The sequence below is a fragment of the Felis catus genome, chromosome B3 (genome assembly GCF_018350175.1).
Source record: "Felis catus isolate Fca126 chromosome B3, F.catus_Fca126_mat1.0, whole genome shotgun sequence".
Taxonomy (NCBI): Eukaryota; Metazoa; Chordata; class Mammalia; order Carnivora; family Felidae; genus Felis; species Felis catus.
This window is the reverse complement of record NC_058373.1, coordinates 121,712,196-121,733,825: the sequence shown is the minus strand read 5'-3', so window position 1 is coordinate 121,733,825 and position 21,630 is coordinate 121,712,196. Positions and strand designations below refer to the sequence as shown.

Sequence of the window (21,630 nt, the reverse complement as noted above, 5' to 3'; positions counted from 1 at the left end):
CCAGCAGGCAACTGTAGTTTTGACATTTGTGAAAGTGTCAGATCAGAAGAAGGAGGGGCGCCTGGGTGGCTCAGTTGGTTAAGCATCCGACTTCGGCTCAGGTCATGATCTCATGGTTTGTGGGTTCCAGCCCCGTGTCAGGCTCTGTGCTGACAGCTCGGAGCCTGGAGCCTGCTTCAGATTCTGTGTCTCCCTCGCTCTCTGCTCCACCCCCACTCACACTCTCTCTCTTAAAAATAAACATTAAAAAGGAAGAAAGAAACCACTGGACTGTATTCTCCTCTTAGTCCTCCCAACCTACCCAATATAAACTTCTAAGATGCCAGGTAACATGGGACTTTCATATGCATTAAGATCGCCTTCATTTCCTTTTAAGTTCACACCAGTTCAGTATCTGATCCCAACATTCCCAAATGACAGGAGTACATATGTTTGAAACTTAATTCAAATACAGTTGAGCCTTGAACAACATGGGGCTGAGGGGTGCCGACCCCCCCGCAGTTGAAAATCCGCGCATCCCCCAAAACTTAAATACTAAAAGCCTACTGTTGACCGGAAGCCTTACCAGTAATAGAGTCGATTAACACCTATTTTATGTATTATATACTGTATTCTTACAATTAAGTAAGCTAGAGGGAAGGAAGTGTTATTAAAACCACAAGGAAGTGGGGCGCCTGGGTGACGCAGTCGGTTAAGCGTCCGACTTCAGCCAGGTCACGATCTCACGGTCCGTGAGTTCGAGCCCCGCGTCAGGCTCTGGGCTGATGGCTCAGAGCCTGGAGCCTGTTTCCCATTCTGTGTCTCCCTCTCTCTCTGCCCCTCCCCCGTTCATGCTCTGTCTCTCTCTGTCCCAAAAATAAATAAACGTTGAAAAAAAAAATTAAAAAAAAAAAAAAACACAAGGAAGTGACATTTGCAGCACGGTACTGTACTTATCGAAAGAAATCCGTGGGTAAGCAGGTCAGTTCAAACCCATGTTATTCAAGGGTCAAATGTACTTTAGATTTCGCTTAGTATTTTTTAAGCAGTTATAAAGCAAAAAGGCCGGATAGTTTTCAAGTAAGTGACTTTTATTTTTCTCTGACATTTCACAGTCGATTTCTACAAAACTTCATACTTCCTCAAAAGAATTCACATTTGGTAAATAAATCTCTACCCTAAAGAATTCATAGCAGGAAAAACACTTCAATATATGCACAAGGGTTACTTTTCTGTTGAAGGACTCATAGTAAAGTCAGACAATACTATAATCAATAAAAAGCAACGACTGTAATAAATTACAAATGTTATTAAACTCCATTCCCATAGCCAATTCAACCAGCAGCTTTTTCTAGATGTGTTTCAACATGGCCAAAAAATCTGCCAAAAGTTCTCTTTAAGGGTTGGTCTGAACTAAGAATTGCTTCTCGCCTTCAGAAGCCAGCAGCCCTGCCACAGTAGTTCATACCAGATCAAAGCATGCTCTCTAAGACCATTCCTACTTACAGCCGTGTGCAACCAATGGAGATCTTTCTGGTCTACTCCGAGGTTCCTCCATTTGCCGATCTGGCTTCTGGCCCCAAACGTCTGGGAGCCTCAACGGACTTCTTCTTCCAAGAACTAGCTTCCCTATTTGGCTTCATCTGCTTACAGCTCCACGAGGGAAGGAACACCCATGCTAACAGCCTAGAGCGACTTCCAACACTAAGTCACACGATCAGAGAAGAGCCGGGGAGGTGCTGCTTCGCCCTGCCACTCAGCAGTGCAGATCGATGATGGCTCTCATCATCTTTTACCATAACAGGAAGGGAAATGCAAACCCTGATCTAGGAAGAAGAGTCCAAGAGGCTTATAGCTCCACAGAGGGTTTTTCTGATGGAATAAATTTGGTTCTCAGCAAGTATGTTCAGATTTTTGACACTCAGTAAGACTCATGACTGGTGCCCAGGCTTTTCTGAATCCACCTGTCTCTCTAGCTTTGCTGCCAACATATTCTGCCAAAAAGGAAGCTTCCTAGCATGGTGCGCAGAGCAGGGCTGTCGTAGCAGCACAGATTCAGGGGAGGCAAAGGGAGTGGGCCAAGAGGAGAATATTCAAAGGAGCCGAGGGTCTGCTTAAAGACACATTTGCTGGGATTTTGAAACTCTTTTTCAGAAAGTAAATGGCAGGTAGTAATTCTGCCCTGGATCAGGAGAGTGTAGAGATTTTACCAAGCTATTTCTAAATTGGTCAGCCGTATGTAAATCATACATGGTGGACAACAAAGTGTGGGCAATCTGAGGTCTTGTCATTTCAAAACTATGTTACAGTTAACAACTACCAGGTAAATCTGAGCATTAGCTTCTGGCCTTGGTAAAACTTCAAGAACATTTTAGTGCCGAAAAGACGAAGCTGGTCATACAGAACTTCTTAAGATAATTTGTACATAGATTTTTCAAGATGATTTTTCAACATTTCAAATTTCAAGATCTGAAATTTCAAAATTTCAAAATTTCAAGATTTTTCCACATTTTTAGATGAAAGGATAAAAAGTCTGAAATGCTACTACTTAGAAATCCCATTTACCTTTAGCACGAAGCCGAAAGAATCGGGATCATCTGGAAATTCTTATCACACCCTCCATTTCTAGATGAACTTCAAATAACCAACACCACACCTCTGGCTTTGCTGCCGATATCTAATGCACGTAGGCAACACAGAAGACTCCGCCCCACATCGCTCCACGTCACTGTGACAGGCGACAAATGAGAACTTTGGGTATGAAAATAAAATCGGTACGAAGAATGGTCTCCCATATTTTGGGGACTTCTGTGTCATGACCTCAGGATGGTTTTAATTCAAAGTTTACCAAGCTCAGTAATCATTTCTTTCCTGTTTGACAAAAACAAAAGGAAAAAAAAAAAGTGGCAGCAGAGGGGTTAACTTACATCCATTCTTAGGAACCACGAAGCTACCTTGGAGATTTTCATACATACAACAGGTTGCACTGTTTCAAAAGAGGGGGTGGGGGAAGCACAAATTTCCAGAATCTTCCAGCTCCCAATCAAGAGATGCTGGCCATGTCTACTTTCTTCAGAGTCTAAGTCAAAAAAAAAAAAAAAAAAAAAAAAGCAATTCAGCAATTATAATTCCAGATGGTACCGAATCGATTCCATACTTTAAAAATCTGAAGTATTTTGCCTACCAGTTTAAGTGAAGAGAAATCTGGCTTGGAACTAAAGTGTAAGAGTTCAATGGTGCTACCCTTCTCTCCCCTTGACTTTCCAGTTGAGGAAGACAAAGCTTCACATGATTAAGCGCCTACACCCTCGGCCCAACCTGTGCCCATGGCATTTTAGTTTTCACCCAAATGGCACGATGCCTCGTGGAACATGAGCACACCTCATATTTTTCTCTGTGCATAAGATATCCATGAGGAGATCCACAAAGGGATCCTTATGTCACCTACTCCCTGGTTTGACAGATGTCACTCTGTGGACTCATCCCTGTCACTGTGCCCTTGATCACAGTGAGTGAGTGGGATGGTGGGAGGTGGCAGCCAGAAGAGCCCCACACAACCAGCTCGCCTGCTTTGCCCCGTGACCCATCTACCAGCCTGCAGGCTGAGTTAAGGGGGACTCGAGGACACTCCGCATCCGAGGTCCTCAGAAGAACGGAGACGTGTGTAAACTGTGCACAGACCACAGGTTAAGACAGCCAGGTCCTGGCATGTGGCTTCGTAAGTGAACTGCCAAACGGTTTAAGTTCAGAAGGAAAAGCTCTTACATAAGCTCTGGGAAACAGGAGTAGAAACCGCAAGAGTTAAAAAGAACCGCTCAAGTAACAGGGAAATACGCCTCCTGTGTTACATGTCTGGGTGGTCAGAGAACGCTTCTGGGTCGCTGCCGGCACGACTAGAGCCCGATGTTAACGATGCCTGCAGCTTGGCCCAGGCCTGAGGAGCCCTGCTCTTGGTGGCCTCTATAAACAGCTGGGTCTGCTCCTTCAGCTGGTCTAGCTCCGCCTGAGTCGCCTGGTTCTGACGAATCAACTCCTTGGTTTTCAGAGTGATCTCCAGCAGACCGGACTTGTGCAGGACCACCAGGGTATTCTGGAAGCGCCTGTGCTTGCTCCGCCGCTGCTCCGCGAAGAGGTCGGGGCTGCGGCACAGGTGCTCCGCGGCCCACAGAGGCGAGCCGTAGCTGGCGGACAGCGGCGACAGCGGGGAGCTGCTCTCCAGGCCATGCAGAGTGCTGTCTGACGCGCAGACGGGGCTGGCGGGGGAAGCAAAGGTCAGGCTGGGGGCTTTGGCCACGTGGCTGCTGGACACGGGCTGAAGAGTCTGTGGGCTCCCGCCTGCCACCAGGGAGGGCACACCCTGCGGGGCGGAGTCCGCGGCGAGCTTGGCGCCTGGGGGTGCCGGCGCGGGGGGCCCGGGTGGCGCGGCACCAGGCTTGGTGGGCTCACTGGAAGACAAGCTCGGCCCAAGTCTCTCCGTGCAGACTTTCTTCTGCACCCCGTTTTCCCTTCTTTCTTCCGGGCTGAGGGAAAGGCCCCTTTTGCCCGGGTGGGGGGCTATTTTGGTGTAAGAATTTAGAATGGGCAAGTAGTTCCTGGAGTCCGACTTTTTCTCGCCGGCGTGACATGGGCTGACGGGAGCGGGCGCGGGCGGATGGAGGAACAGCAGCTGTGGCTGAGCCGAGATCACTTCGAAGGAGGGCTGGACGGTCCACGACTGGAGCTGGGACGAGCTGCCGCCCTGAAAACAAAGGACAAGAGCGGCACGCTACTGTGACCCGCCGAAAGGAGAGGGGCTGCGGCCTTCTGCCGGATGCTTGTAACGATTTCAACTACAGGGCTTCCTCACATGGGGGGGGGGGGGGGGCAAGCCCTTCTAGAGAACCCTACCGGAAAAGTGGCTGGAAAATCCATCTGAGTCTGCTATCATTGGGCTGTTGTTTTTTAAGCCTACTTACGGGAACACTGAAGGAAATACCGGTTTTTATTCAAGTGCTATCACTGAGAAAAAGAAATTGTAGGTAGGTGAAGCCATGACATGGTTAAGGTCACAACTGAGGCAATTATAATGTGGGCGAGTACAACTGCCTGGCGTAAGCTGAAGTGTGCTAGTCTCAAGCCTACAAATGTGTCTTCAGGCCAAAGTCTGTCTTCATTTGGTTATACCTGGAACCTCTTCTACCTGAAACTGACTTTTTTTTTTAACTTTTTTTTTTTTAACGTTTATTTATTTTTGGGACAGAGAGAGACAGAGCATGAATGGGGGAGGGGCAGAGAGAGAGGAAGACACAGAATCGGAAGCAGGCTCCAGGCTCTGAGCCATCAGCCCAGAGCCCGACCCGGGGCTCGAACTCACGGACCGCGAGATCGTGACCTGAGCTGAAGTCAGATGCCCAACCGACTGAGCCACCCAGGCGCCCCCTGAAACCGACTTTTGATTAGAAAGTTACACGTTGTCAGGGCCCCTGTTTTTGAAGTCAGTGATGCCCCAGCAACCAGAAAGCCACTCAAGCGAACAGTGCTTACCTGGTACTTACTAGGGGTTGGCACTGTGTGTGATGGTTTCTGGGGGTGCTTCCATTTACTGTCCCTAAGAACCCATGTGGTCGTTACTGTCTCCTTTCATAAATAAGAAATGGAAGCTCAGAAAGTGGAAACGGCTTGCTTTAAGCCTCCAAGCTACTAAGTGACGGAGCTAGGATTCCATCCTGGGTCTGACTCTAAAACCCAGCCTAACCATTCTCTACTCTGCTTTTGTTGTTACTCCTCAATCATACACTTTTATTCTTCAAGTACTGATCCGGATGGAAGCCTATTAAAGAAGGGCATGGCTACTTGTCTCTAATATTCAAAAGCCAGTCTACTTCCAACTTGGTCCCAAAGATAGGAGTGGTGACGAGGCTAGGAAGAGAGAGAACCCGACAAAGGTTCTTATCCCTGGTGGGGTCATTTGAGTTATCTGAAGAAAGCTATGGACTGTCTTCCCACATCTGCCCACCATTTTGCACACGTTTCAGCTTCTTGGATGCCTGGCTAGGAACTTGAGGCCAAATTCAACTATAGTTCATTTGTACAAAGGCTAGGATTACCCGAAGAGCCCATTCTGGGGCCCACTTGGTGTTCAAACATAGCCGGGAGTACATGTAAGCAATGCTAGGCCCAGCAGCCACACTTCCCTGTCAGAGATCCAAAATTAGGGGTCTTCTGAAGTAGAGGTCAGCCTAGCCCAGTCAGAAGCAAAACTTCAGGCTATCCCGCTAGTCACTCATGCCCTAAGAATAGCCCCACAAGGCAAATGGATCCAGACAAGATCCAACTCATTGCTTTCCCAAGATGATTTCAGTGGACGGCTCTTACCGCTGCTGTATGCCCACTGCCCTAATAGATACTTAGCTCATTTGTCCTCATTCTTAGATTTTACAATGTATTATTCACGTTGAAATCATCTGAGGAAACACAGGACAAGATTTTCAGCTTGGATAGGATCTCAGCACATTTCACATAAAGCCTCCACGTTAAAGATGAGCAAACTGAAGTCCACGGTGGTTGAGTAATTACGTGCAAGATCACATGGGCCAGCGGCAGAAATGGAATCAGACCCTCAAAAGAAAAATACCTAAAAGCAAGCAGCAATAATCAAGACATTACACAATATGAGGAGATTTTTTTTTTAAGCGTATAATTATTTTAATTTTGGAATGTGCCAGATTCTAGCACGTAGGAAGAAACAACAAAACAAAACTGCTAGACTACTCCACTAGGTCAGCCTGCCCCCTGGGCCTCCAATCTCCTGATCCAGCCCAGCAGCCTTCCCGGAGGTCTTTGTCCTGAAGAATGCAGCTCTGCCGGAAAAGCCTACTCACTCCTCACCCGTGGGCTGTTCTCAGCTCCGGGAGCTGCCAGCCTCGCCTACAACAAAGAAGGCGTATAAACACAGACACACCAGAAAGAGCTAAGGGAACAAGAGAGGAAGGCAGGGAGAAAAAGAGCCCCGGAGAAAGGAAGCCCTGAGAAGCAGGCGGCACTGGTGGGGCCTGGACAGTCTCATTTGGGCTCCGTGTCATGTCTTTATTTTCTCTCTTCATTTCAGTAAGGGGAACTATGCTTCCAGCTGAGATATGATCTGCCAAGTAAAAATCTTCAAATTCTTTTCCCAGAGTCACTAGGTTGCCTTGTTGAAAATCAGTTTGTGTTCCTCTGTAACAACTACTAGGTAAACAGTTAAGATCTTAGGGTTTCCTGTGAGGCTCTAGCCTGTTCTTCTGCCTAAGGTGGGAAGGTCCACGACACAAAGCCAGATTTCAAACGTCACTAGTTTCAAGCAGCCTCATCAACGAATGGACCCATGCGAGAACTGGTATGTTTTAGAGCAAAGGAGGGTAAGGTTAAATGTTCTTTAACAAAATTCACATGATTGAATTCTCTGTTTCAAACACTGGGTCTTAGCTTACATTGTCATCTAAATCTTCTCTTCTTTCATATCCAGACAATAATCACACAATATGCATAGTTATATAATAAAGCCCAAAGCAGGGTATTTTTCAATGCCACAACAGTGCTGTGTGGAGGCTGCTGGGATGGCCATACCCAAACCAAAGAGCTGCTTTCTCACTAATGACATGGCTTTGGGAGAACATGGAAATCGCCCCTACTTCTCAAACAAATAAATACACCTTTCATTCCTCAATTCAGGGGCAATTCAAATTAAAAAGAGATTCTTTTGTTGCTACCCTCACTTCTGTCAAACGTTAGAATGCACCAGGAAAGTGACGACAGGGGTGCCTGGGTGGCTCAGTCGGTTGAGCGTCCGACTTGGGCTCAGGTCATGATCTCACAGTCTGTGGGTTCGAGCCCCGTGTCGGGCTCTGTGCCGACAGCTCGGAGCCTGGAGCCTGCTTCAGATTCTGTGTCTCCCTCTCTCTCTGCCCCTCCCCTGCTCATGCTCTCTCTCTGTCTCAAAAATAAATAAAACATTAAGAAAGTGACGACATTTCTGCTTCATTCCTTTATCTGTGACTAAAGAAAGCTGGGGTCCTTTTGGACAAACTAGGAATATAGAAATGAAGTAGGCCTGCCGTCTGGAAAATGGGAACACGTGTCATGACCGCTGTGGTCCTGCGGAAAACACTGTCAGTAGTTGAAAGGAAACATCGTCTCCCCAGGACAGAAGTGTGCATCGGTGTGGCACTGGCGGTCTACTTCTAAAATCTCTCCTGGGCAGATAGGGAGAGGCAGGGCACGCAGGAAGCTCGGGAACATTCCCGTGCAGAGACGGCAGGAGATAGTAGTCCCCCTCACCTGTTTGACCAGCACGTTCTTCATGACAACCATCGGGGACAGTGCAGGGAAGGCACTGCCTGCAGTCTTGGAGTTCTGCCTTGGCCTGTCTTCCCGGCCCCAGCCTAAGGCGCTCAGCATGTCCTCGGATTCCATCTGCTCTGCCGAGCTCAGACATTCTGAGCTCCCATCTGGTGGGCAGAAGAGTGGTCAGTTCACTTAGGATCTAGGCGAGGGGCTCTTAAGCAGACCTTCAAAGGAGTCAACAGACTTCTTGAAATGGAATAGAACATTTGTGATAGAAGTTTTTGTGAATTTTTCTGAATGGGTCTTTAGCTTTCATGGTATTCTCAATGGAATCCCTCCTATCCCCAAAGATTAAGAATCCCTGCCCTAGGATAGCAGGCTTCCTTTCTAACTCTGTTACAGACCAGAGCTTGCATCAGTTAAGGTGTATGTGAAAGTAACCATCACCACCACAGGAGAAATGGGTTGAAGGCTTCAGAGTGAGAGCATTACCTTCAAGAATCTGTTGCTGAAAGGGGAATGGAGTACATGCGTGACCTGGGGCAGGATTAAGACCTTTAGAGGCTCTGGGCACCACAAAATAGAGTTACAATAATAAAAACAAAATGAACCTGTAAGCCTCCAAACTTACATCCATGCTGAAATGTAAACAGCTCCATCCTAAGTTTTCTAATTGTACACTTCTGGGTAAGCTCATCAGAGCTGAAATTTGAAATGTGTCTTTGTTACCCACCTCCACCCAGTTAAGCACCTCTCTTGTGGGTGTCCTAAATGCATGCTGAGTGTGCCTCCTAGGGACCCTGCACAACCAGTGATAGAAAGACGCTGCTCTCTACGGTGAAGAAGATAAGGCTGCCCTACGGGAAATCCATACAAAAAAGACTTAATTAGCTACCTGCTAGAGTAAACCAAGAGATTGCTATAACCCTGCTAGTGAGGAGTCTGGGAATACACTAAATGCTCATCAAGAATCTCAGAGTAATTTGGATGAGGCAGGACCGAAATGTGACTATAATTTAAATGAGTGTAACTGTCAACACTTGCATTTAATCAGAATCTCTCGTGATGCTTTTTAGAATTTACAGATGTCGGGGTCCTCCCCTCAATCTGCTGAACTGATTTATCTGGTGCCCAGGAAGTGGATTTTCAGAAAGCACAAGTAATCCAAACGTGTGCCTCTAGTTAAGAACCATGGCCAGAAACAAAGGACCTCAGAAGCAAAATGCATACCTAGTGGATGGATCTTGGTTTCTAAATGTCACAGGTGAGTTCAATTCAAGTCTTTGGCAGTAAAAAGTACAAGATGAGCCTGGACGTCTTATTGTCCCCAAAAGCAAGGAAGTGTTCAAACATAAATGCGGTCAAGTCAAAAAGACACAGGAACTATCAAGAAGGAGCTTCCACTGGCCAAACTTGGGACAATTTGAGTATCAAAAAGAACAATCATATAGGATTGACAGACTGAATTACAAAAGAATTCCATGTATCCATAGCGATACTCAAAAAAGGAGGACAAACTCTTCTTTACAGAAGAGTGTCAGCTAATAAAATGTACAAGGAACAATAAAATCAGATCACCCTTTTTAAGCCACAAATGTAGTAACTGATTCAGCTAAGGATAATCAGTGGTAGTTGCAAAAACCACTAGTCAAGAGTTTTGGGGAAACAGGAGAGTCACACAGTCTCCAAGTATCATCTCATAAATTACGTTCTAATTACAAAGAGAAAAGGATACTTTTACGATAGAGAAATCTGGTACAGGCTTACACACTACCTTAAACAAGTGATCAGTCAGGCCTTCATCAAGAATAAGACAAATTTAGGGGCGCCTGGGTGGCGCAGTCGGTTAAGCGTCCGACTTCAGCCAGGTCACGATCTCGCGGTCCGTGAGTTCGAGCCCCGCGTCAGGCTCTGGGCTGATGGCTCGGAGCCTGGAGCCTGTTTCCGATTCTGTGTCTCCCTCTCTCTCTGCCCCTCCCCCGTTCATGCTCTGTCTCTCTCTGTCCCAAAAATAAATAAACGTTGAAAAAAAAATTAAAAAAAAAAAAAGAATAAGACAAATTTAGGAGTCTCATCATGTGTTGCAATGGGAAGGATGTAACATCAAAAATGTAGTACTCTGGGGGCGCCTGGGTGGCTCAGTCGGTTAAGCGGCCAACTTCGGCTCAGGTCACGATCTCACAGTCCGTGAGTTTGAGCCCAACGGTGCTGACCGCTCAGAGCCTGGAGCCTGTTTCAGATTCTGTGTCTCCCTCTCTCTCTGACCCTCCCCCGTTCATGCTCTGTCTCTCTCTGTCTCAAAAATAAATAAACGTTAAAAAAAAAAAAATGTAGTACTCTGGTAAAAAGGAAATGTTTATCCTGATTCAAATAATGGGGAAAACACCAGAAAATCTAGAGAGTGAGACATTCTACAAAACAGGCTATCTCATTAAAAAATGTCACTGTCATTGTAGCGCCTGGGTGACTCAGTTGGTTGAGTCCGACTTTGGCTCAGGGTATGATTTCACAGTTTATGGGTTTGAGCCCCGTGTCAGGCTCTGCACTGAGAACCTGCTTGGGATTCTCTCACTCCCTCTCTCTCTGCCCCTCCCCTGCTCATGTTCTCTCTCAAATAAATAAAATAAACTTGAAAAAAATGCCACTGTGATTAAAAAAGAAAACAAAGGAAAGAAGGGAAGGAAAAAAAAGGCAAGGCAAGATGAGAAAGCTGTTCTAGACTACATAAGACTAAAAAGGACAACTAAATGAAATGCCCAATCCTCAACTGCATCCTGGATCCAAAGCCAACAAATACACAAAAAGACAAAGGACATTATTGAGACAATGGGGAAAATCTGAATATGGACTATAGCTCATTAATAACTACATCAAGGTGAAAATTCTCGGTTACGACAATGATATTATAATTATACAGAAGGTTATTCTTTTTGGAGATTTGTACTTAAGTAGTTACGGACAAAGGGTCAAGTGTTTGCGACTTACTTTCAAATAGTTCAGTACATAAATACATTTTTTACACATACACGTTTAGATTATATCATATATAGGGGTGCCTGGGTGGCTCAGTTGGTTAAGCGGCCGACTTCGGCTCAGGTCATGATCTCGCGGTCTGTGAGTTCGAGCCCCGTGTCGGGCTCTGTGCTGACCGCTCAGAGCCTGGAGCCTGTTTCAGATTCTGTGTCTCCCTCTCTCTCTGACCCTCCCCCGTTCATGCTCTGTCTCTCTCTGTCTCAAAAATAAATAAACGTTAAAAAAAAAAATTAAAAAAAAAAGATTATATTATATATATTTATGTGTGTATAAAGAGGTGTGCTTGTGTATAGAGAGAGCAATATGGCAAAATGATATCACTCAGTGGATCTGAATGAAAGACATTTGTGACATTCACTCACTTTTGTGTAGATTTGAAGTTTTTCAAAATACAAAGTTGGGGGAATAACTAAAATGGGAATAATTAAGTATGGAAAAGTAATTACAATGGGAAAAACTACCTTGGTTTTACAAATCACATCACACTCCCAGGTAACTGGAACAATAACTCCTTGAACTAACTCACTGGCACCTGGCCCAGGAGCGGCCGGAGGCATCCACTGGGGCCATTTTCGGGGGCATAATGAGTTAGATTATTTTTAATATCATCTTGTGTCTGAACAACTCAATGCTTCTGAAAGCACTTCTACATAGACAATAAGGAAACTATCAGAAAAACTATGCCCCAGACTTTGGGACATAGTACCGAACAACCGGCCTGACAAGGTTGAGGTTGTCGAATGGTATCCTGAAATGTCAACATATTGGGAATAATAGGTGATAGGATTATGGAGAATGTTTCGTTTCTTCTTTGCATGTTCCTAAATTTCTAAGCTTCCTCAATGAGCATGCATTACCTTCACAGTAAGAAAAAAGGACGAAAAACAAACATGATAATAAAAGTAAGAGGTATTAGGCCTATGATGTTTCCCAAACCAGTCTGATCACAGAAATCACCAGAAACACTTGTAAAAAATAAAATAAAGTCCACCTTTCCTGAAGGCCCTCCCCCAGACCCTTGCTATCACAATCTCCAGGAGAGGGGTCTGGTGATCAGTATTTTTTTTTTCCCCCTCTTTCACAGCCCCGAGAAAATGAACCCTGTCCACCAGGAACCATGATCTTGGACTTCTCCCCTCCAGAACTGTGAGACAATAAATTTGTTTTCTGAGCCGCCCAATTTATGACACTCTGTTGTGGCAGTCCTAGCAAACTCATACATTATCCTAACCAACAGAAGTCTGGCTGGAGTAACCTCAGCTTAATCCAGGACAATATTCTTACCATCCAGATAACAGAACTACACACATTTCCAGGAGCCCACCCAAACTTCCACCATAAGCTTAGCCCATTCCCTGATCGGCAGCTTTGGCCAAAGCTCAGTATGTATGGAATGCCAAAGCAACGGAACCTTCTGACTGTCCTATGGAAGTACAACTTTATCACACAGCAGCGTGTTAGTCACACCAAATGTAGGTTTATTTTAGTCCCCACACAGAACATTTGCATTCCAGTGTCGCAACTGTGAGCATCCCAGCCAAAGTGTATTCCCCATCACTGACTACTCCTAATCAATCACTGAGTGAATAAATGATAAATGAGGTGGATTTGGCTGACACTGACCTAAAGAATTGCACCAGAGCTTTCCAGAATACTGGGCAATGGTGTCGAAAGGTAGGGCCTCTGGAAACACATGTCCCTGGATTCAAATCCCAGCTCTACCACTGACCAGTTGCATGATCCTGGAAATTATGTAATCTTTCTATGCCTCAGTTTCCTCATCTGTAAAATGGAGAACATAATACTTTCTCACAGGATAGTTATTATGATTTATTGTACGTGAACTGTGATCTATGCAGCGATGGGCTGCAGCTGGTTCTTACCAGCTCATAAGGACTGGTGGTATACATCTTTTCTAGTTCCCCAAATCCTCCCATCCCCATATTCAGTAACATCTTATTAGCAGCCTGAAATTAATTGGTCCTGGTGAGAGTATATACATCATGGAAACTGGCAAACATTATTCATCAGGGCCAGCCATTGGTTATATAGAACTTCTATGGTAAATTCTACATAAATGTTAACGTCATTATCATTACTCAGGAGGTACACCGATTCCCTTGTGAGTCTGAGAAGGCATGCTGCTAATTAAATAAATAACACTGATGAAATTCCTTCAGCAATTGATTACCTCAGGGGAATCAGTATATACCTGGATGGTGGTGACTGGTATTTTTAACAAGAACCTCAGATGAGCCTTGTGATGAGTCAAGCTTGGGAAACAATGCTAAGAGAGAAGAAAAACCCAAAGGGCTATAAGCTGGCCCTCCCTTCACTGGACTGTCCCTATTCTAGTCCTTCGATCGGCTGGTGCTCTGTTCCTCTCTGAGCAACTGTCTATTTATAATTTGGCTTCTCGTGCAGCATGCCTACAGGCAGAAAACACACCCCTCTAGGGATGAGAGAGTTCTAATTTTCCTAACAGCTGCATTTCTCACTATAAATTAATAAATCAACAAGATGGATTGATAAGTCTCTGTGAAGCTGGATAACATAAATCTTCCTCTCGGGGAGGGCTCTGCTCTCAGGATGCTGACCCAGCCAGAATCCCCTGGCTTCATCTCTCTGCATCCTCTGGACCAAAAATGTTGCCCCCAGAGGCATAGTCAAGTCACTGAAACACTCAAATGTGGAAACAGAAGTGCCGGGCACAAAATTAAATGATTCACTGCATATGCAGCTAGCCCTTTCAGATAAGGTTTGAAACAAACTAATGAGGAAAACCGTTCTGCTTTCTTGTCTCTAGTAGAGTCTCAAGTTTGGAACTGAGGCTCTCCAAGCCCAAATACAAACGCACAGGTACTGGCAGGGATGGGTTGTGGCGGGGAAATGTTTTTAAACACGGCAAATTACTTTCTTAGTAAAAACAGCTGTCTTAAATCACATACTCCTGTTTCGTTTGCTACATGGAGACAGCATGCAGCAGTACTTTTTTTCCAGCAATGTAGCTGTTCCTATGAAAAAGGAGCTCAGACAACAGAATTAGCAGTATTTAAATATTTTTTTCCCACTAACTTTGCAACGGCTGGAAATGTAAGGTTTAAAGTTGAGAGTCTGCACTGGAAAAAGATGTCAGATCATTCCTTCAGAACTAACCCCAGTGACTGCTGGGTAAGTGGCCCACCATGTGGCACCAGAATTACCATTTTAAGAGATCAGAGACTTATTTATCTTGTACATGAAAGCTTCCCACCTTTATCACACAAATGAGTTCTAGGGAGGGCGTTTTTCAGGCAAATCATTCATCACAATGTGGAAGGAATAAGGTATTTTTAACCTGAAAATCCAGAGTCCTTATCTGACTCAGCAGCTGCCATGCCGTGCTGACGAGCCACTTTCTTCATCTCTGTGCCTTTGCCCAGTTTGGCCGAGAGTCTTCTGGGGCTCTCTCTGGGTGGGTTTTTCCTCTCCATGTTTTACCGGGCTAGAAGTGGATTCATCAAGTCCTGTCTTTCATCTGGATTGCCCTGTGAGACACAACAATTACATAAGAAGACGCTGCCTGGAGAGCTGAAACAGGTGATCCAAACGGTGAGGAAAGGAAGGGCAAAGAACACTAGCCTCGCCCACTTCCTCTGAATTTTCCCAGAGGTCTCAGCTTACAAAGGCTTCAAGTTTGCTAAACACTGAACGGTTTCCACCCAAAAGAAGGTTCACTGTCCTCTCCTGCCCTCAAATTCCATTACGAATTCAGGGCACACAAACCACACTCAGTGGAAGCTTTGTAGACTGCGAACAAAGGCACACTTGATTAGGCTTTTTGGAAGGGGCATTTCCCCCTGCTCCCTGAGGGAGTGAGGAGAGGTAATGCCCACCTCGGACAAGGCTTGCTTTCCCAGCGTGCACTGGTGGGCTCTGGGCTGCCACCTCCCGTAACACAGTTGCTCCAATGAACCTTTCACTTCTTTGGGTGAGGTACTAAACAGAGTAAACACAGCTCCTCATACAAGCTACATACAAGAACTTTTCTGCACGAAAGTAAGATCATATATAACTGTGCTTCGCTTCTACGCAAGTCCACACACGACATTATTGCTGTTAATGTCCTCCTCGGTTGCTATTCCATTTTACAGAGAAGGAAGGTGAGGCTCAGCTAAGTTATACTCAGTCGTTTAGAAATACTTATCAGGTGCCCACTATGAAGCAGGCATTGGGCTAGGACCAGTACAAAGTGAATAGAACAGACATGGTCTCTGCCTTCCTGGAGCTTGCAGTCTAAATAGCCAGCCAGACATTAATCAACCAATCCCACAATTACTTAATTACTATTTGATACCAGCTATGAAAGGGAGGGGCTGACAGTCTGAGGGGACTGGGCAAAAGAAGGCTTTCCTGAGGAAGTGACATGTAGCCCAGGATCTGGAGAAGCCAGGGAAAGGGGGCTGGGTGGGGTGTAGAAGTGAGAAGGCCCTAAAGGGGCAAAGAGTCTGACACATTCAAAGAGTTGAGAGGCCAGGGAGGCCAGAGCACAGTGAATGGGTGGGGGGGGAGGGTTGAAGGCCATGCACTTGTGCCTCGAGGGATTGGTGAGGGCCAGACAGGCAGTGCCTTATGACCCATGATCAGGTCAGCATCTTAAAAGCATTTTGGATGCTGAACTGAGATTCAAGTGGAGAGAGGCAAGAGAGGCGCTGAGGTCACTCGGATACTGCCCCGGTAGCCAGGTGGATTAAAGTGGTGGCAATGGAAATGGAGAGAAGTGAACAGACCGGAGACGTATGCAGGAGGAAGACTTGGGGCTTGGTGACTGCATGTTGGGAGTGTAGATGGTGGTACCACTTCCTAAGCTAAGCAGCCCAAGAAGAGCACAAAAGAGATTGGGTGGGGTGGCTAGGCTGTTCCAGTCTTGGTCACACAGAGTAGTGGCTGTGGGCCATTCAGGTGGAGATGCCGGGTGGGCTGTCACATGCACAAGTAGGAGCCCCGAAAAGCTGAAGAAGCCTACACTTGCCCCACTGACACACAACTGGTCCACAGCAGACCTAGAACCTGGCTAACAGTGCAAAGAATGAGACAAATGAGCCCTTCAAAGGGCTGGCAGAGGCTGGGAACATTCCAGATATTTTAACAAGGCCGCCCGAGTCCCCACAGAATGGCAGGGGTGAGGACGGCATGAGAGGAATACACAAAGGATACTTCAGGGATAAAGAGAATGGGGAAAACGACAATAACAATGACAACTGGGGAGGTGCTATGGTCTGAATGTTTGTGTCCCCCCAGAATTCCTATGTTGCAACTCTGACCCCCAAAGAGGATGGTATTAGGAGGCAGGGCCTTTGGGAGGTGCTTACATCATGAAGGTGGACACTCACGAATGGGATTATAAAGGAGGCTCCGGAGAGATCCCTTTCCCCTTCCACCACATGAGGACAGTGAAACAGACTGTGACCCGGAAGAGGGCCCTCACTTGAGTGTGCCGGCACCCCGATCTTGGACTTCGAGCCTCTAGAACTGTGAGAAATACGTCTTTGTTGTTTAAAAGCTACCCAGTCTGTGGTATTTCGTTACTGCAGCATGGAAGAGATGGAAACAATGCCTGGTGAAGTTTTAATTCACAGTCCATTTGCCCTTCTGGGTGGAGAGAGACACAAGCTCCATGCCAAAGGGCACCGTATCTGGAATACCCCGAAACGCCAGGCCTGAACGCTTCTCTAGCAGAGGATCTAGTGAAGAAGCAGAGGAGCGATTCAGGATAAAAATTAAAAACAAAGATATTTACAAGCATCCTTGAGCAACCCTCTTGCTCATACTTTTGCATACAGAGTGGACTGAAGGGAACACATCTGAATGAGACTAAATTTTATTTTAAAAAATTGTTTTTAAGTTTATGTATTTATTTTTGAGAGAAAGAGACTCTGAGAGGCAGAGAGAGAGAGAGAATCCCAAGCAAGCTCTATGCTGTCAGCTCGGAGCCCAGTGAAGGGGTAGATCTCACGAACCCTGAGATCGTGACCTGAACCAAAATCAAGAGTCAGGACTCTTAATCGACTGAGCCACCCAGGCGCCCCTGAATGAGGCTGAATTTTAAACACAACTACAAGTAAAAATTATTTTGTACCATAGCTAACTCATGTAAGGGGACTGGCTTCCCCATTCAACCCATGTCAAACCAAGCACTCTTCCACAGGTCCCAAGTTAAGTCCTATGAACGTAAAAGATAAACAATGCCCCCCCCCCCCCATCTCGCATAGCACCATCTTGCAAAGCAATGTCTCTATTGGGTGGCTATGAAATTTGACAGCATGAGGGGCACCTGGGTGGCGCAGTCGGTTAAGCGTCCGACTTCAGCCAGGTCATGATCTCGCGGTCCGTGAGTTCGAGCCCTGCGTCGGGCTCTGGGCTGATGGCTCGGAGCCTGGAGCCTGTTTCCGATTCTGTGTCTCCCTCTCTCTCTGCCCCTCCCCTGTTCATGCTCTGTCTCTCTCTGTCCCAAAAATAAATAAACGTTGAAAAAAAAATTAAAAAAAAAAAAAAGAAATTTGACAGCATGAATAATCCAGTTTAAAAAGTAAACCAAAATGTAAAACTGTATTTCTAATTAAATCAGGATCCTTTTGTATGGAACCCAACAAATGTGCAGTTTCTTTTCCCTGAAATAATACCATCCAAAAGTGAATAGGAAGCTTATTCAAAAGGGAAGTAGATATAGCTTGTGGATGGGCAATCACTTATTCAGGTCTGACTTACTTTCTTACTTATTATTACAGGGCGCACACGAGAGCTGATTAGGAGCAGAAAGAGGGAGAATCCCAAGCAGGTTCCATGCCTAGCGCAGAGGCCAATTTGGGGCCTGGTCGACCAGGAGACCATGACTGAGCCACCCAGGTGACCCCAGGTATTTTAGATAAAGCATCCCAATTTAGTCTACAATCCTTTTGACAATGAAAAATGTCTTGCTACTATTATTAAAGTGTAGCCAATACAGCTACAGAAGATACACAGGAGGGGCACCTGGGTGGCTCAGTAGGTTAAGTGTCTGACTTCGGCTCAGGTCATGATCTCCCGATTCTTTAGTTCGAACCCCGCATTGGGCTCTGTGCTGACAGCTTAGAGACTGGAGCCTACTTTGGATTCTGTGTCTCCCTCTCTCTATTCCTCCCCTGCTCATGCTCTGTCTCTGTCTCAAAAATAAACATTAAAAAAAAAAGATACATAGGAATTTTCTGGCTCATTGGAAATGTGCAGAACAATACTAATTGTGGAATCAAAACACAAATGCTGAAATAGGTTAAAAGAGAACAGATGCAAAAATACTAAGTCTTAGAGAATGAGTGGTCATTGGAAATAACGCATAATCCACTTTAGAATAGCAAATTGAGGGGTGCCGGGGTGGCTCAGTCAGTTAAGCATCCAACTCTTGATCTCAGCTCAGGTCATGATCTCATGGTCTGTGAGATCAAGCCCCGAGTTGGGCTCAGTGCTGACAGCATTAAGACTGCTTGGGTTTCTCTCTCCCCGCCCCCCTTCTCCAGTTTGTGCACGTGTGCACTTTGCTCTCTCTCTCAAAATAAATAAATAAATAAGCTTAAAAAACAAAAAGAACAGCCATCGACTACTTTAGATGTGAAAGTGACTAAACGTATGAAAGCCTCTGCCCTAAGTAATGTTCTTTTTAAGCAACAGAAAGCCTTAGGGTCTTTGGAAAGTTCAAGCGGGATGGACAATGAAAGGTTACATCATCCCACCTTGACCTCTCTTCTCTGCGAGGAAACGTACTTCCTCCCTGAGAGTGGCACCAGGGACATCAATTAGCCAGTGAACAACAGACCCACTCATACACAGCACCACGAGGCCCTCGGCAGGAGAGAAGCACACAGAGTGATGGCATTTACTACCGCTGTTGTCAAACCCAGGGCCACGCAAATGGCAGTCTGAAAACCTTAAGATTCTTTTTCCTCCTCGATATTATTTTACCACAAAGTCAGATGCTCATAAGCTGACTAGCAGTCAAAAATAGGTTACTAAGCCCTTACCCACCATGCCGTCCCCTGCTTCCTGGCACTGACTGGAAACCACTAATGCTGCTTTACAAACATCTGAGATCCTCACGTGCCGGACTCCGCACTGAAAGGACTCCAACTTAAGTTCCCTGGATTGTCAGAATCGACCCTAATCGAACCTTTGGTAACTGCGTATGTAACATATTCTCCACATAGTTCCCAGACAGAATAGTACACATAAAACTCATAAGGGAAAGTGAATCGATAAAATACATAAGTTGATATAAATAGGTATAAGATAAAACTCTAACTAAAGTGCACCATAGCACTTCTATTTTTATACTTCTTACATTGGAGTCTAGTTATTTGTCTCCTCAACCTCAAGAGTTGTTTTTTTTCATCTTTGCAACTTCAGCCCCACCCCCCCTCCCATTAATGTGTGAGGTACTCAACAGAATAAAACATTCCAACAAACCTTCCATCCTGCTGAGTCTTGCGGACAGCCTAGCAGCTTAGCTGTCACTGAAATACCTGAACAGCTTGAATGAAGGTCAAGACTGTGCATCTCCAAACACCGTGGTCACCTCAAGACCTACCTTCCAGACCCAACTTCCTTATTCTAAGGTGAAGCCTTAGGAATAAATCCACCCACCAAATTAAAAGGTTGTCTAATCCACAATCTTTATGGAGATTTAGGCTTATGATAAAAAGGAGACCCAATGTTTACAAGGATTTGAAATGCTGCTCTCGGGTCTTTCCTTTTATAGACACCTGGCAACGTTCCCAAGAGCTCAAGCTCCCTTTAAAATGTGTCACGTGCATAGCATGCGTGCATGGACAGAGGTGTGAGGTGAAAGCCCAGAGGCTTAAATACAAAAAAGGACAAGGCCATAGAAAACTAAGACCTTACCACCCCAAAAATCATGAGTAATCCCAGTTAGAATTATAAATACATTACTAGCTTTTCTTTTGAGGTTTGTTTTCTTTTGGTCTCCAAAGATACCATTCTGGGAAAATGTCTATGTGTTTTAACAGGGGGCTGTGGGGGACCAACCCATCTACCTAAATCTCGAATATTCATTTTCCCCTTGGCATCCATTTCCATTCTCCAACTTGGCTGCAAATGTATGTCAAAGATCCTGAACCCCAATTCCATACAATGTCCTCTGTTTGGAACCAGATATGGCTCACTCCATCTCCTCCTTCAAAGAGGAGATGAGATTAGAGAATTTCTCCAAATCCCCTGCTTCCAGAAGGGTTCACAGTAACAGTGCCCACCTCCCCATTCGCACCAGCCCACGCTGCATCTGTGCCAGACAGCAGGAGCACCCTCCAGGCATCCAACAGCCTGCCAGCTCAGCAGGGCAGAACTGGGCAGACCCTAGGACTGTGCTGTGACTGGCATACCACCAGGCTCCCAGGGCAAACGCCCAGGCAATGCATACTGCCAGGACTTGGGCAATAACACGGAGTCTGGCTGCGGCCTGTGCCCTGGGCCTGGACCAGCGCTCCCCGAAACCCACCCACTAACTTCTTACTTGGCAACACCCACCTTCTCCTCTACCTCCCCACCCCCTGGCACCATACCTGGCGAGCTGGCCACCCAGGGGAAATAACCAGCCAAGTGGGTGACAGCACACCTGCGTCCCGGGCCCAGGACCGGGCACTGTGTTCACCCCCAAACTGGAGGCCCAGGACTCTCACCGGCTCACCAGCCTCGCGCCCACTCACCTGCCCATTCCCTGCCCCTCTGCTCACAGCTCTGCAGGCCTGCAGGCTCTCCGCCCGCTGCCCGGACTCTCAGCAGGGTTAGACGGGGGCCCACCCTTCCTGAGTGCGTACCCAACTCGTTCCCCACACAAACCCTCTCCCCACACACAGCCTCTGGGCACCTGCGATCCCCTCTCCCACGCAGCTTCGCCCCTCGCAGCAAAAGCACCAACTATAAGCGGAACAGCCGCACCGCCTCCCGCTCCCACCATTTGGCCCTCCAGTCCCCTGAAAGTCCGGGTGCTCTCTCTGGCCTACGTCGCTCCCCTTCTCTCTCTCCTACTCCTGCCTCCTTTCCCCACGCTCCCCGCGCAAACCCTCTGCCCCCGAGCCCAGCCCTCCCTCTCTCACCTAGGGCCGAGGTCGCCTCTCCACGACCGGACCCGCGGGTCAGGTGGCGCATGCGCGAGCCCGGCCCCGCGGCTCCATGACAACCCCGTCGTCGCCCAGTCTCAAGCTACCCCTCCACCTCCCGCCCATTTCTCCTCCCCGCGCCTCCTCGGCTGAATTCTCCAGCCACGTGACTCGGCTCGGAGGACCCGGCACC

At 46.5% G+C, this 21,630-nt stretch overlaps 2 protein-coding genes across 10 annotated transcripts in view; both read right to left on the bottom strand.

Moving 5' to 3' along the window:
* The window catches only part of TMEM63C (transmembrane protein 63C), a 129,627-nt gene extending 128,036 nt beyond the window's left edge, over window positions 1–1,591 (bottom strand). The window contains exon 1 of the mRNA XM_019833359.2: window positions 1,486–1,591. The gene's annotated coding sequence lies outside the window, so the exon portion shown is untranslated. The remainder of the gene's footprint in view (window positions 1–1,485) is intronic.
* On the bottom strand, window positions 1,050–21,629 carry CIPC (CLOCK interacting pacemaker). 9 transcript variants are annotated; one of them, XM_045060307.1, is made up of 5 exons: window positions 21,435–21,450; window positions 16,989–17,036; window positions 14,651–14,840; window positions 8,275–8,444; window positions 1,050–4,717 (listed from the first exon to the last, which is right to left on the bottom strand). In XM_045060307.1, the coding sequence occupies exons 3-5, from the start codon at window positions 14,784–14,786 to the stop codon at window positions 3,824–3,826; spliced, it is 1,200 nt and encodes a 399-aa protein (XP_044916242.1). In that variant the 5' UTR covers window positions 14,787–14,840; window positions 16,989–17,036; window positions 21,435–21,450; the 3' UTR covers window positions 1,050–3,823. The 9 variants fall into 9 exon arrangements, with proteins under 9 accessions (XP_044916242.1, XP_006933083.1, XP_003987909.1 ...); XM_006933021.5 differs by lacking the exon at window positions 21,435–21,450 and adding an exon at window positions 19,789–21,017; XM_003987860.5 differs by lacking the exon at window positions 16,989–17,036 and having other exon boundaries at window positions 21,435–21,576.
* Between the last annotated feature and the right edge of the window lies 1 nt (window position 21,630).

Excerpts from the sequence above, each read along its gene's own strand:
- CIPC (XM_003987860.5), bottom strand. The coding sequence starts at position 14,786 with ATGGAGAGGAAAAACCCACCCAGAGAGAGCCCCAGAAGACTCTCGGCC. Across the intron at positions 8,445-14,650 it reads TAAGGACTCTGGATTTTCAG|ATGGGAGCTCAGAATGTCTG; the intron begins GTTAAAAATACC and ends TCTGCCCACCAG. Across the intron at positions 4,718-8,274 it reads AGAACGTGCTGGTCAAACAG|GGCGGCAGCTCGTCCCAGCT; the intron begins GTGAGGGGGACT and ends CTTTGTTTTCAG.